Source organism: Trichechus manatus, unplaced genomic scaffold (assembly GCF_000243295.1).
Source record: "Trichechus manatus latirostris isolate Lorelei unplaced genomic scaffold, TriManLat1.0 scaffold00179, whole genome shotgun sequence".
NCBI classification, from domain to species: Eukaryota; Metazoa; Chordata; class Mammalia; order Sirenia; family Trichechidae; genus Trichechus; species Trichechus manatus.
In genome coordinates, this window is record NW_004444115.1 from 5,136,874 (window position 1) to 5,152,583 (window position 15,710).

The window sequence follows — 15,710 nt, forward strand, 5'->3', positions numbered from 1 at the left end:
GGGATTGGACAGCCTCATAAAACAAAACAGGACTAATGAGGCACAGCAGTCCAGGGACAAGGGCTGGAAGGCAAAAGGGGACAGGAAAGCTGGTGATAGGGAACCCAAGGTTGAGAAGGGACAGTGTTGACATGCCATGGGGTTGTTAACTATTGTCATAGGGCAATATGTGTACTAACTGTTCAGTGAGAAACTATTCTGCAAACCTTCTTCTAAGATTAAAAAAAAAAAATTATGTGAGATCAAATTGACAACAGCAACTCAAAAGGTTTGATGGGAAGCTTAGGGGACAGTGAGTTGAAGACCGTGGTGATGGAATAATTTGGAAAAGGATAGTGAGAATAGCAGCACAACTGGAAAAATGTGATCGATGTCAGTGAATTGTACATGTAGAAACTTCTGAAATGGTATAACTTTGGCTATGTATATTTTCACCAAAAAAAAAGGTCCTCAAGGTCAAGAAGGGAGAGTGTTGACATGTCATGGGGTTGTTAACCAATGTCATAAAACAATATGTGTACTGACTGTTTAATGAGAAACGTTTGTTCTGTAAACCTGCATCTAAAGTACAATAAAAATTTTTTTTTAAATTCAATAATGGTAGTTGTGCATCATTTAGTTTTTAAGATCCCAAGCCCCATACAGTGAACTAGGAGGTAGAATAGAAATACTAACAATATTATTAGGCCAATTGTCTGAATTAATCAATGAAACCATGACCCTAAGTTCTTTAAACCAAGGAAACAAATCTAATGAGGTGGTTTTTTTAATACATAAGCAGCATCAGTAATTGCTTTTCATGTGCCTCAGCAGCAACTACATTCTGCAGAACCTCAGATTGCATATTAGTATTAACACAGCAACATTTATCTATTAAGGTACAAACTGTTCCTTGGGAGACTAACAGGAAATCTAATTGTATTCTATTTTGTAAAATCATTGCTCAAACTTCAGACACTTATCTGGTTATGATATTTACAACTTTGTAATTTTACCAACAAGAGCTTTTAATTCAAGAGTTAAAATATCTAAGCCCATTAGTTAGATAATTTAGGAGAAAGGAAAAGGGTTTCTTATATCCAGAAAGTGGGACCTTAAAACATCAGCAATATGCCCACATAAAACCCATAGTAATCCTTTAGTTTACTCAGTCTTATATAGTTAATTTCTTTTCCATGTGATTCTGGATCAGCCGCAGTCTGTGAACCCATCAGCTTCTACATATGAGTTCTAAATCTTGATTCAGTCTAGTTACAGTGCTTTTCACAAATCCAATATAGTCCATCTTTTTTGTTGAGATATTTTGGTCAAACGTTTTCAGCAAATCAGCAAAGTAAAAACTTACTTCAGACAACAAAACTTAATATGGCCATGATTATTTATAAAAATAATACTCTTAAATTTGAAAGACCAAATAGAAATTAATTACAAGCATAATGTAAAGGCAAATAAAGTCAGTTTAAAAGAACTTTAGACAAAAATATTTCTACATATAATGATTAACCTGATTTTCAAAGAGCTTCAGATATAATACATAATAATCTTGAGACATAAGACCATAGTCAGGATATACCAAGAATATGCCAAGATTGTCAAGTCTCTCAATAACTGAATAGTAATAAAAAAAAAAAAAACTTCATAGGTAAATGATGTGAATTCCCATCAAAGCATTTGCTTTGATGCTGCTAGATTCCAAAAAAAAAGTAGCAATCAAGTTAGCAATTAAAAAAAAAAAAAGTATGACATAATATGCATTTGTAGGCAAAACCTTAAGAGGAAACAGATAAAATTTAACCCAGGGAGAATCAGGTGCTTCTCTTGATTTTGACAACACATTCCATATAATTTATAACATATTAAATAAAACTTGTTAGCATTCTTCCCTTATAAAAAATTTTTGCAGCTTTCCGTGAAGTTTCAGAGTTGTCAGGAGTTTATTATAGGTCACCGTGAAATTATACTTATTTATCCAAAGATCTTAAAGGTAAAAACCTTGCTTTTTTTCTTTAAAAGCCATGTGGCTTGGTTTTTGACTTAGGAATATTATTCCAATGACAGGGCAAACCTTTGCCTTCGAGGCAGATTACACAAAGAATAAATTAACTCTTTAACTCAGTAATCAAAGAAAATGTGTTATTTTAACAATGAGAAACCCAATTCTTTGTTTTAAATGCTATTTAACATTAAAGCTCCTACAATTCTCATAAATTAAACCATTAAACTTTAGTCAGATAAAAATTTTGACCGTAATCAAATAAATTTCTTTTTAATAAACCTCTTAAACATATTTGTTGCATATCACTTATAGTACATCTCTTAAATGGCAAAAAATGAATACCAAATATATATATAATTTCCCTGTGGTATAAAAAGTAAAAATATGTAAACTTAAATTATGACCCGTTTTGCTTTCTCTTTACCCAGAAAATACAAAAGCTCTTTAGCGGTTTTGTAAATGAATTCATCAGTTCTTGGCTAGCCTTTTTTTTTTTTTTTTTTTCCTCCCCTCTGGGCTTGTCCTATGCCTCCCTTTTCCAACTTTGGAACTGCTAGCTTTAAGACAGAATTATCCCTTTTCCTTAAAAAAATACAATTCATAATATATACCTTAAGTTACTTAGAAAGATTGAATTAAACATAAAAATCTTAGTGTACTTCTCAAATAGACTAATTTATATCAAAGTTTCTCCAAGTAGCTACTAAAAGTCTAAATCATAAGACAGACATAAGAGTTTTTCTTAGATGAGGAAAGAACTGAGGTTCTAAGACAGCCTTACAAAAAACAGCAACCGTCAGCCATAGCCTACAACCTGATACAAGACAGAAACTCAGACACAATGCTGTAGACCAGAAGCAAGCTCTCACAACAAAAGGAAAAAGAAAGACCACATAAATTCACTGAACAATACCACACAAAACAAGGATATGGGAATCCTAGTTTCTTAAAGTGTATATAGCAATTTTTGGAAAGCGACTCAATTCACCAGAAAAAAATGGGTTCTAAATAAAACTTATTAACTTGCCAGAGCCTCAGACGGAAGAATATTAGACCTTTTGACAAAACGTGAGCATCAAGCAAAAGTTCCACAAAAAGGAAGACAATACAAATGGAAGCTCATTTTCCCAAAGTGGTCACTGAAATTCAAAATTACTTCTAGTATATTCGGTTTATAATGTTTTTAAATATGAATCCCAAGCCAGTGTCTTGGTAGCAGAGGGGAAATTAAGGCTAATTTATCAAAGATGTTAAGCTCTAAGGTTCAAGCTTTTGGTTTCCTTGTTTTTGAACTTAATTCATTCTGCCGGCTAGAGACGTAGTCTCTTATTTTAGACCTTAAATATACTAGCTCCTCCAATTTGGAAAGTACTTTAAAGTAGCTACTGATGATTTTAACATTGTGATTCTTTATTGAGAAACTACATCATAAAACAGGTCCAGAGCTACCACTTCTCTCAGCGAATTTCCTAAAACAAGTCAGGAACTGTCACTTCCACCTGCAAATTTTATAAAACAGGTCAAGAGCTACCACCTCTCCCTGCAAATTTGGCAAAACAGAGCACTATTTTCCAGATTTTCTCTGAGTCACAAAAAGAACCCTAATGCGGAACACCGCGGGGTTTGTGTGGCACTTGTACCTCTGCTGCATGAGAGTTAGCTTGCAGGTGGCAGGCAGGCTAGTGCTCTAGCCTGTCTCGTGACCACCTTATCCTGTCACGGGAGACTTTAACACTCATGATAAGTGCCGGCGACCACCCTAATGGCTTTTACTGGTCTACCCGTGCCCAAATTTTGTGACTTATAGTTTGAAAATAGAATTACCTCTTAAATGTTTCAAATGCCTGAATCCAGACACTAAACTGCAGTTCACCAAAAGAGATACTAAATGTCACTCTTAACTAAATGATCAAGCAAAAATCTAAGAAAGATTCTCCTTAATCAAAAAACCAACTTTTCAAACAAATATGTCAAACAAAACTTAAGAAAACACAAGAAAGAGAACAAAAAAGAATAAGCAAAGGCTCATTTTCTGAGAGCACTTACCCTGTCGGTGTCAAAGGGACATGGAATGCGAATGCATAGGTCCAGAAGACAGGAGCTCTTTCTGCCAGCTTCTGCTTCACAGTCCAGGTCTCCTTGAGTTCAACTGGATTCATAGTTTCAGAATTTCCTGCAACGACTATGCCATCAACTGTTTTAGGGTAAAAACATCACAAGGTTATAGTAAAGCAAAAAGAAAGATTTTATTCGGCATATATTCAGAGGCAAAAGTAGGAAAACAGCAAGCATGCTGCCAGAGCCATGTCTGCCTGGGTCCCAAGCACAAATCTTTAAGATACAGAAAAATCATGTTATCAAAAATTGTCAGCTACCTTGGTAGCCATATGCAACCACTTGTATTACCTTGTTGTACTATTCTTTACCAAATTGTTGGCAGTCTTAATATAACCTTATATGGTGGTTTTAGTACCTGCTTATGGTTGACAGAGGGGCCTTGCACTATTGGGTGAATATTAGCAAGTTAAATTGTAAAAAAGACATAAGGGACAGTGGGAAAGAGGATTGGTTAAAGCTATATGTTTTCACTGGAGGCCTTTTATAATCAGCATGAAAAATAGAAAGTTGCCTTTTAGTTGTGTGTGCTTTTAACTTTCGTTTTCCCTTTCTCTCTGTCATTCTCTCTGTATGTAGAGGAGTAACATGCTTTACAGGACACTACACAGTGCTTTTTTTTCAACCACATTGAATACGTGTTGGTATTTATCAGTAATCACTCCTTTCTAACCATTTTTAAGTAGACATTTTGACATTAAAATATTTGTCAGACAAAAACTGGAAATTCTTATTTTAAATTGATTTGGAAGGTGAAGTTTATGTACTTTTTTTCTAAAATGAAATGGAAGTAATATTACTTTATGTTATAATTATTATTTTAAGAAGTATATACATTTTTTCTGATTTTCTTGTGACAATTCAGTTACTGGTGTGAAACAACTAGGAAAGAATTGTATAAACTGAACACTTTTAAAAGGTGTTTTAGGTGATACCACTGCATTTCTGTTTAATCTTTTGGATCATATATACCTTATTGCCAAATTCTAGACATTGTTACAGTGTTTGTGAGGACCTTAGACTCAGTAACAATCATTATATGGGAGTCAAATGTAGAACAAAATCACTATTTCAGTAATACCTTGATTCCCTTAAGATGGGCTATTAGACCTCTCTGAACATGCCTTGACCTTTAAATGCCCTTTGTTCCTGTCATCTAGTGGAAAATATATATGCTGTTGTGACTGAGCTAAACAGTGACTGGAAATAGCATTAGGAGCAGAAGATCCCTTGGTTTTAGTTACTTAATTTGTGCATGCTTTAAAATCTTGTGTTCTCCTCAGTAAGCCCATTGGGGGGAAAAGCAAGATACTTTTAATTAAGAGAGTATGAGGAGAATTGTAAAGCACAAGATATATTGAGGTTGTACTTAATCATTTTTAGTATAACATTTTATTCAGCTTTTGCCCACCTAAATTAGGAACTAGGCTAAATTCTTCCCAGTATTCTATTTAAATATCTAATACATACTGCTGTAGTTTTTGGTACTCTCTGTAATTCATATCTTACTTGCTACTGGTTGGCATTGTTACCCACAGGAATTCTAGAAAGCTATCAGTCTGTGCTGCTTGCTGGCCATTAATATGGCTCTAGTTAACCATACTTGTGTTCTGGCTTAATATTTGTCTTTGTCATCTAGTGCTGCTGTATCAGAAATACCACAAGTGAATGGCTTTAACAAAGAGAAATTTATTCCCTCACATTCTAGTAGGCTACAAGTCCAAATTCAGGGTGTCAGCTCCAAGGGAATGCCTTCTCTGTCAGCCCTGGAGGAAGGTCCATGTCACCAATCTTCCCTTGGTCTAGGAGCTTCTCAGGCCAGGGACCCCGGGTCCAAAGGACGCATACTCCTACTTTTCATTCTTGGTGGTATGAGGTCCCAATGTCTCTCTGTTTGCTTCTCTCTTTTATATCTCAAAAGAGGTTGACTTAAGACACTATCTAATCTTGTAGATCTCATCAATATAACTGCCACTAATCCATCTCACTACATCATAGTGATAGGATTTACAACACATAGGGAAATCTCATCAAATGACAACATGGTAGACAATCATACAATACTGGGAATCATGACCTAGCCAAGTTGACAGATATTTTGGGGGGACATAATTCAATCTATGACAATATTTCTTCTGGATTAGCATGCCCGTTGTTATGGATTGAATTGTGTCCCTGCAAAATGTATGCCAAGTTGGCTAGTCCATGATTCCTAGTATTGTGTGATTGTCCACCATTTTGTCATCTGATGTGATTTTCCTATGTGCTGTAAATCCTACCTGTATGATGTTAGCGAAGTGGGATAGCAGCAGTTATGTTAATGAAGCAGGACTCAATCTACAAGATTAGGTTGTGTCTTAAGTCAATCTCTTTTGAGATATAAAAGAGAGAAGTAAGCAGAAAGACATGGGGACCTCATACCACCAAGAAACAAGAGCCAGGAGAACAGTACGTCCTTCGGATCTGGGATCCCTATACTAAGAAGCTCCTCGACTGGGGAAGGTTGATGACAAGCACCTTCCCCCAGAGTTGACAGAGACAGAAAGCCTTCCACTGGAGCTGGAACCCTAAATTTGGACTTCTAGCCTCCTAGACTGTGAGAGAATAAATTTCTTTGTTAAAGCTGTTCACTTGTGATACTTTTGTTATAGCAGCACTAGATAACTAAGACACCCTTGTTCTTCCTGACTTGTCAAGCTTCACATAAATATATGTTCAATTGCAATGTAAGGGTGCACAATTTATAGCAATGCATCTCTGTCTTCATACTTTGAATGGCAAAAGCTATTTATACATAAATATTTCATTTGTGTGTAAGAAAAAGGAAGTGAAGGAAGGTATGATGACAAGGGCTCATCAAATAAATAATATCAATAAAGAGATATAAATTATAAATAAAAACCAAACAGAAATTCTGGAGTAGAAAAGTACACTTTGAAATGAAGTGAAATGAAATTCACTAGAGTAGCTCAACAGTAGGTTTAAAATAGCAAAAGAAAGAATTTGTGACTTGAACAAAACTCAATCAAGATTACACAATCTGAAGAGCAGAGAGAAAGAAGAAGGAAAAACAAACAGTCTTAGAGGAATGTGAGACACCATTAAGTGTACCAGCAAATGCATACTGGGGGTTCCATAAAGAGAGAAGATAAAAAGGAGGAGGAAAAAAAACTTCAAAGGCATAATGGCTAAAAACTCCCCAAATTTATAGAAAAGCAATAACATACACATCTAGTAGAAGTAGGAAAAACACAGAGATCCACAGACACATCATAGTAAAAATTCTGAAAGCCAAGGACATGGAGAAAATCTTGAAAGCAGCAAGAGAAAAATGGCTCATCACTTACAAGGGAACCCTAATAAGAGTAACAACTGACTTCTCGTCAAAAACAGTGGAAACCAGAAGGCAGTGAGACAACATATTCAATGTGCTTAGAGAAAAAAACTGTCAATCAAAAATCCTATACACTTTTCAAAATGAAGTTGAAAAGGCATTCACAAATAAACAAAATGGAGAAAAGTTGTTGCTAGTAGACCCACCTTACAAGAAATAATAAAGGAAGTTCTACAGGCTGAAAGCAAGCAAGACACCACAGAGTAATTTGAGTCCACATTAAAAATTTTTTTTAAAAAAACGAAAACCAAAGAGCACTCGAAAAGGTAATTTTGTAATTATAAAAGACAATATAAATGAGTATTTCTTCTCCTTTCTCATCCTAACTGATTTAAAAAGCAATTGTATATTCTATACACCAGCAATGAGAAATCTGAATAGGAGATTAAGAAAACAACTCCATTTACAATAGCATCTAAGATAATAAAATATCTAGGAATAAATTTACCAAGGAATGTGAAAGACTTGTACAATAAAAATTATAAAACACTGCTGAAAGAGTCTAAACCAACCAAAACCAAACGCATTGCCATCTAGCAAATTCTGACTCATAGCAACCCTATAGGACAGAGTAGAATTGCCCCATAGGGTTTCCAAGGCTGTAAATCTTTCAAGAAGCAGACTGCCACATCTTTTTCCAATAAAAGAAACTAAAGAAGAACTAAATAGGTGGAAAGGCTTTCCCTCCTCAGAGATTGGAAGACTTAATATAGTCAAGATACCCAAAGTGATGTACAGATACAACACAATCCTGATGACAATTCAAATAGCCTTCTTTATAAAAATGGGGAAAAAAACTTCAATTTTATATGGAAAGACAAGAGATCCCAAATAGCCAAAGTAATTTTGAAGAAGAGGCCTGACTTCAAAACATATTACACATCTAGAATAATCAAAACAGCCTGGTTTAATGATAGACACATAGACAGATGGAACAGAATTGAAAATCCAGAAATACAGCCATACATCTATAGTCAACTAATTTTTGACAAGGGTGCCAATTCCATTCAATAGGGAAGGAAAAGTCTCTTCAACAAATGGTGCTGGCAAAACTGGATTTCCACATGCAGAAAAATGAAAGAAGATTCACACCTCACACCATACACAAAAAATAATTCAAAATGGATCAAGGACCTAAACATTAAATCTAAAACCATAAAGTTGTTGCAAGAAAATATAGGAGCAAAGCTTTAGGACCTAATTTTTTTCAATGATAGATTATCAAACACAGCAACAAATGCACATGCAACAGAAGACAAAGGAGATAAATGGAGCCTCATAAAAGTAAAATACTTATGTTCATCAAAATACTTCATCAAAATAGTAAAAAGACAAGCTACAGACTGGGAAAAAATCTTTGGGAATGATATAACTGATAAGGGTCTAATATAAAAAATATTTAGAAAACTTCTACTATTTAACAACAAAAAGACAAATAACCCGATCAAAACTGGGAAAAGGACATGAACAGACACTTCACCGAAGAGTACCTTCAAATGGCCAACAGACACATGAAAAGATGCTCAACACCACGAGACATCAGAGAAATGAAAATCAGAACCACAATGAGATACCATTTCAATCCCACTAGGATGGCCAAGATAAAAGAAGAAAAATAAAGCAGAAAATAATGAGTGTTGCAGGGGTTGTGGAGAAATTGGAACCTCATCCATTGTTGGCGGGAATGAAAAATGGTACAATTGTTGTGGAAAACAGTCTGGCATTTCCTCAAAAAACTAGAGGTAGAGCTGCCATATGATCCAGAAATTCCACTCATAGGTATATACCCTAGGGATCTAATAGAAGTGACATGAACAGATATAGGCACACCTGTGTTCAACACGGGACTATTTTAAAAGAGCAAAAAGATGGAAACAACCTAAGTGCCCATCAACAGATGAATGGAAAAGTAAAATGTGGTACATACATACCATGGAATACTACTCAGCAATAAAAAAAAAATGAGTTCCCAAAACAATTTGGAACCTGGAGGAACCTGGAGGATATTATGTTGAGTGAGATAAGTCAATCACAAATATATATCTATATTGTATGTTCTCACTTTTATGAAATGACATGAACAGGTAAATATCCAGAAACTAATGTTCATTTGTGGTTACCAGGGATGGGAGGGGCATGAGAGAGAGGGAGTCACTCTCTAGATAGTAGACACTTACTATTTTTGGTGATGGTAAAGGTAATACTGAATGAGGGTGAAGTGTACACAGCTTGATGAAGATAAACGATGTCACTAAATAGTACACACACGAAAAAAGACTTGTTGATAATTGCGATGGCATATGTCATTTTGAAACACCAACAAAAACAACCAAAAAATATATGTGTGTGTATATATGTATCTATGTGGGCATATATGTGTTTAGGTATGTATATATGTGCATATACATAGGTGTATACTTATGCATATGCATATGCATCTATTTGCCTATATGCATATATGTTCATATCTATAATAAAGCACATAGGGGCAGTTACAGATACTTCTTAGACATAAACATCTTGTGGAATTAGATTTCAGGGTTTAAAGGATTAGGACCATAGTTTCATGGGTTATCTTGGTCAATTGGCATAATATAGTTCATAAAGTTATGTTCTAGTTTGTTGAGTTGTGTGTTGGGTCTAAAAAGCCTGTGAGTGGCCATCTAAGATACAACTATCGGCCTCTACTCATCTGGAGCAAAAGAGAAAGAAGGAAACCAAAGATTCAAAGGAGAAAGTAGTCTACAGGCCAAATACTCTACACAAACCATTGCCTCATCTACCCTGAGACCAGAAAAACTAGATGACGCCCAGCTACCACTTCTGACTGTTCTAATCAGGGCCATAGTAGATGAACCCTGATAGAATGGGAGAAAAATGTGCAACAGAACCTCAAATTCCTAAAAAAAAAAAAAAACACAACAGACCCAGTGGACTGGTTGAGACTGGAAGATTCCCCGAGACTACTGCCCTGAGATACTCTTAAAACCATGAACCGAACTAACCACTGAGGTCATCTTGTATCTAAGTAACAAAATGGTTCAAAAAATAATGAATATCATCCATAAATACTGTGTTCCCTTAAAAAAATCACCTATATGAGACCAAACAATCAACAATTACTTTAAAACAAAGACGAGAGTGTAAGGGGGCAAGGAAAGATTAATGGAAATGGAACAACCAGAAGGGAAATAATGAGAATGTTCACACATTGTGAAGAATGTAACCAATGTCACTGAACAACTTGTGTAGAAATTTTTGAATAGGAACCTAAAAAACTGTGTAAACCTTCACTGAAAACAGAATAAAATATTTTTTAGAAAAGAAATTGTATAAAAAAATATGTATTTAGTTGTATTGAAGCATTTACTGATGAAGATCAAAAGACTACAGCCTTCGGTATGGATGACACTTCAACATAGAGAAAATAAAAATCCTCACAACTGGACCAATAAGCAACATCATGATAAACAGAAAAAAGATTGAAGTTGTGAATGATTTCATTTTACTTGGATCCACAATCAACACCCAAGGAAGCAGCAGTCAAGAAATCAAATGACACATTGTATTGGGTAAATCTGCTGCAAAAGATCTCTTTAAAGTGTTAAAAAGCAAAGATGTCACCTTGAATACTAAGGTGCACCTGACCCATGCCATGGTGTTTTCAATCACCTCATATGTTCAATAGCCTCATATGCATGCAAAAGTTGGACAATGAATAAGGAAGACCAAAGAAGACTTGATGCCTTTGAATTACAGTGAAGAATACTGACTATACCATGGACTGCCAAAAGAATGAACAAATCTATCTTGGAAGAGGTACAGCCAGAATGCTCCTTAGAAGCAAGGATGGCGAGACTTCATCTCACATACGTTGGACATTTTATCAGGAGGGATCACTCCCTGGAGAAGGACATCATGCTTGGTAAAGTAGAGGGTCAGCAAAAAAGAGGAAGACCCTCAACAAGATGGACTGACACAGAGGGTACAACAATGGGCTCAAGCATAAAAACAATTGTGAGAATTGCTCAGGACTGGGCAGTGTTTCATTATGTTTTACACAGTGTCACTATGAGTCGGAACTGACTTGATGGCACTTGACAACAATAATTTAATTGTATTGTTGGGCCAACATGATATAGAAATGTATTATATTTGCCAATAACAGCACAAAGGAGGTAGGTGGAAGCAAAGCTGTATTGGGCCAAGGAAAGGACACCAGATGGTAACTCAAATACACAGGCACAAATCAATAGAACCAGAAATGGTAAATAAGAATATTAATATAACATACACTATAAATATATACTTGATATTCTTTCTTCTCTCAGCTTCTTGTATGATATAAAATGTAAAATAATAATTATAACAATATGTCGTTGGGTTTGTAACATATACAGATGAAATATGTATAACAACAATACCATTAAAAACAGGAAAAGGGAATAGAGCTTTGTAGGAGTAACATTTTTATATCTCACTGGAGTTAAGTTAATGTAAATCTGAAGGAGATTCTGATAAGGTAAGCCCTAGAGCAACTACTAAGGAAATAACTAAAAAAATAAAATAAAAAGTTATTAAAGAGATTAAATTGCCACATTAGAAAATATTCATTTCAAGTGAAGCCAACATGGCGCTATAGACAGAAGCACCACACCATTCCTCCACAGCAAAGACTCAAAAAAACTAAGTAAAACAGAGACAAACGTCAGTGCTGGAATGCTAAGTGTCAAATGCATAGATAAAGAACTCAACCAAGCACCTAATGGATTAAGAAACAGAGAACAGAGAGCGAGGAGAGATACGAGCATAGGTCTTCTATCAGCTAATGCAGCACAGATTCGCCATCTTGGACTCCTGTCAGAGATCAGTGGACAAAGAGTATAGGAAAGGAGCTTCATGGAGGTCCCAGCAGGAGACAGAGCACCCGGTAACCAGCGACACATGCTTTCTTACCCCTCACCCTTCCTCCCCCTGCTTGGCCTCCACCGCTTCCCAACAGGTCAATCTGTCACTTCCCAGTGGGCCAATTTGCCACTTCCCAGTGGGCCAAGCGATCGTGGCCTAGGAGGCACTGGCTCTATGCCACGCAGATTTGCCCCACCCACAATGACCAGCTCCTTCAGTGCCATTTCTTTGTGCTGGTGTTCTTTTTGCAGCTTCTTTTGGTTTCTTCCCTGCCTCTCACCTGCTCCCCTTACTTTCTCTCAAACACCTGACTCCATGTGCCATGTTTGCTTCTTCTTGACAGGCCGTGAAATGCTGCTCAGCTGGGGAACTACTTCACCAGTCTGCACCGCCACACTGGTGGGATCCCTGGTTTTTTGTTTTTTTTTTTGTTTTTGTTTTTTTTGTTCATTTGCTTGTTTGTTGTCTCTTTCTTTTTTTCTTTTTATTTTTCTTCTTATTTTTCTTCATTCCTCGGTTTCTCATCTCTTTCTATGTACCTTTTTCCTGTCTCCTGAATACCTGGCGCTGTGTGACATCTCTACCCATTCTAGCCAGGCTGTACTGCATGGCTTGGGAGCCACTTCCCCACTCTGCGTAGCCATGCAGGTGGGATCCCTGGGGGCATTTTTTTTTTAACTTATTTTATTTTTTCCTTTTTGTTTTTCCTCATTTATTGGTTTCTCATCTCTCCGCTCCAATGGCAGGCTCCGTCAGAACTTTATTTATTTATTTTGGCTCCTGTTTCTCCTCTCTCTCTTCTTTCCCATACCCAACCTAGCTCCACATATCACAACCTCACCCTCACCCTCCCTCATGCCTATGTGCACTGTGTCCTGAGCATTGCACCTCTGAGCAGCACAGGCACAGTCTACCAGAACCTGCCCTGCACTGACTCCCAGCCCACCTTGTCAGCCCCAGTACGTGCCACAAAAAACCCATCCCAGCTCCTGCCCTTCAGCTGTACCTGCCCTGCTGCACCATAGCTGAGCGACTGGTCCTGCCCATTGGACAAGGACATGGAAAATATTGTGCCCACAGATGAGCAAACAACAAAGAATACACAGCTCGCCTGCTCAGACATAACCAAATAAAAGAAAAAAGCAGGATGAAAGAAAAAATCTACAATCAATTAACAAGGAAAATAACTACTGAATGCCCCGAAAAAAGCAGACAATATCAAAACACATATTAAAAAAAAAAAGGACAGGATCATTCCAGTAGGCAACCAAAACAAAATATCCGATGACTTCCCAGTAGAAGAAAAGGAACTGGAACTACCTCATAGTGAATTCAAATCCCTAATTTTCAGAGCTGTCCAAGAGTTGAAGCAAAAAGCAGACAAAAATGAGGGAAAAAATAGACAAATTCATGGAAAACATACACAAAATGGAAGAATTCAGGAAAATTATACAGGAACAAAATGTCAAAATAAATTCACAACTAAAAATCATACAAAAACAATTAGAAATCCAAAATATACACAAGATTTCAGAATTGGACAATGTCACAGAAGGTCTGAGGAGCAAGTCTGAAACAATGGAAGACAGGATCAGCAAAATTGAAGACAAATACTTGGATACTGTGATGGTTAAGATTGTATATCAACTTGGCTAGGACATGATTTTCAGTGTTTTGGCAGTTGTATAAAGTGATCACTTCCCTGTTGAAATTTGATATGTGATCACCCCCATGATGGAATCTGCTGCATGGTACTGGCGGGGGTGGGGCCTGTGGTGGCTCACCACCCCCTCAGCCTTCATCTCTCTGCCCTCTGCCTCCTACTTTCTTCCTGCTCGACTTGCCGTTTTTTGGCTTGTTCCGGAACCAGCAGCTGCCTCTCGTTGTCTCACCTCCAATTCTTGGGACTTGAGCTAGCAGCATACATGTCAGTATTGGGATTCATCAATCTTCACAGCCTGCGAGCAAGAGTCCTGCTCCCTGACCTGCTGATCTTGGGTTCGCCAGCCTCTGCAGCTACATGAATCAGCAGAAACCTTGCGGTCTTGTCAGCTGATCTTGGAATTCGTCAACCTTCACAGCCTGTGAATGGAAGCCCTGGTCTCTGACCTGATGACCTTGGATTTGCCAGCTTCTGCAGCTGTGTGAATTGTGAGAGACCTCTACCCTGACCCAGGGATTCAGGATATTCTAGCCTCTACAATTGTGTGAGCTGTTTCCTTGATATAAATTTCTCTCTATGTATATATTTATACACTTTACTGGTTTTGCTTCTCTAGAGAACCCAGCCTAAGACAGATAGCCACTTTGTATGAGGAGAAATCAGAAAAAAGAATGAAGAAAAATGGAGAAACTCTGAGATTTATGTGGGATACAATCTAAAGCAAAAATTTGTGAGTGATAGAAGTTCCAGAACAGGGGGATAAAACGGAAAACACAGAGAGGATCACTGAAGAATTGCTGACAGAAAACTTCCCTAATATCAAGAAAGATGAGAAGCTGACCATCTGAGAAGCTCAAGGAACCCCATATAGGATAGACCCCCCAAAAGAAAATCAACAAGGCATATCATAATCACACTCACTAAGACAAAAGACAAAGAAAGAATCCTAAGAGCAGCTGGAGAAAAACAAACAGTCACATACAGAGGGGAAACAATAAGACTAAGCTCTGATTACCTGGCAGAAACCATGCAGGAAAGAAGACAATGGGATGACATCTATAAAACCTTGAAAGAAAAAATTTGCCAACCAAGAATAATATATCCTGCAAAACTCTGATTCAAGTATGATGGTGAAATTAGAACACATCCAGATAAACAGAAATTAAGGGAATATGTTAAAAACCAAACCAAATGTACAAGAATTATTAAAGGGAGTCCTTCAGTTTGAGAATAACATTAGATGACAGCCTGAATCTAGGATGCAAGATTGGAAATTAACTCTCAAGGACTATTCAAAACCAAAAGAGTTACAACAGGGTACCGGAGAAATTAATCTGTAAATGACGACAATGTCAGAAAAATAAAGAGGGACTAAATGGTGTAGGTATAGAACTTTCTAATAGAGAGGAAGGCAAAGCCATACAAGTAATAATAGACTTGTTCAAACATAGGTGGATAAAGGTAAATTTCAAGGTAAACACAAAGAAATTTGACAAACGTACTCATCAAAATGGAGAAAAACAAAGTCTCAGTAAAAACGATATCTACAGAAATAAAAGAAATGAAAAAAATCCACAAACAAAAGGAATTCAGCACAGGAGAGTAAGAGGAACAAAGAAATCATCAGCACCACA

At 36.7% G+C, this 15,710-nt stretch overlaps 1 protein-coding gene across 1 annotated transcript in view; it reads right to left on the reverse strand.

The window, feature by feature from the left end:
• Positions 1–15,710, reverse strand: part of LOC101357413 (cryptic family protein 1B) — a 58,504-nt gene that overhangs the window by 5,140 nt on the left and 37,654 nt on the right. Inside the window, exon 6 of the mRNA XM_004387052.1 lies at positions 4,043–4,190. Within this exon, the coding sequence (XP_004387109.1) occupies positions 4,043–4,190 (148 nt within the window). The remainder of the gene's footprint in view (positions 1–4,042; positions 4,191–15,710) is intronic.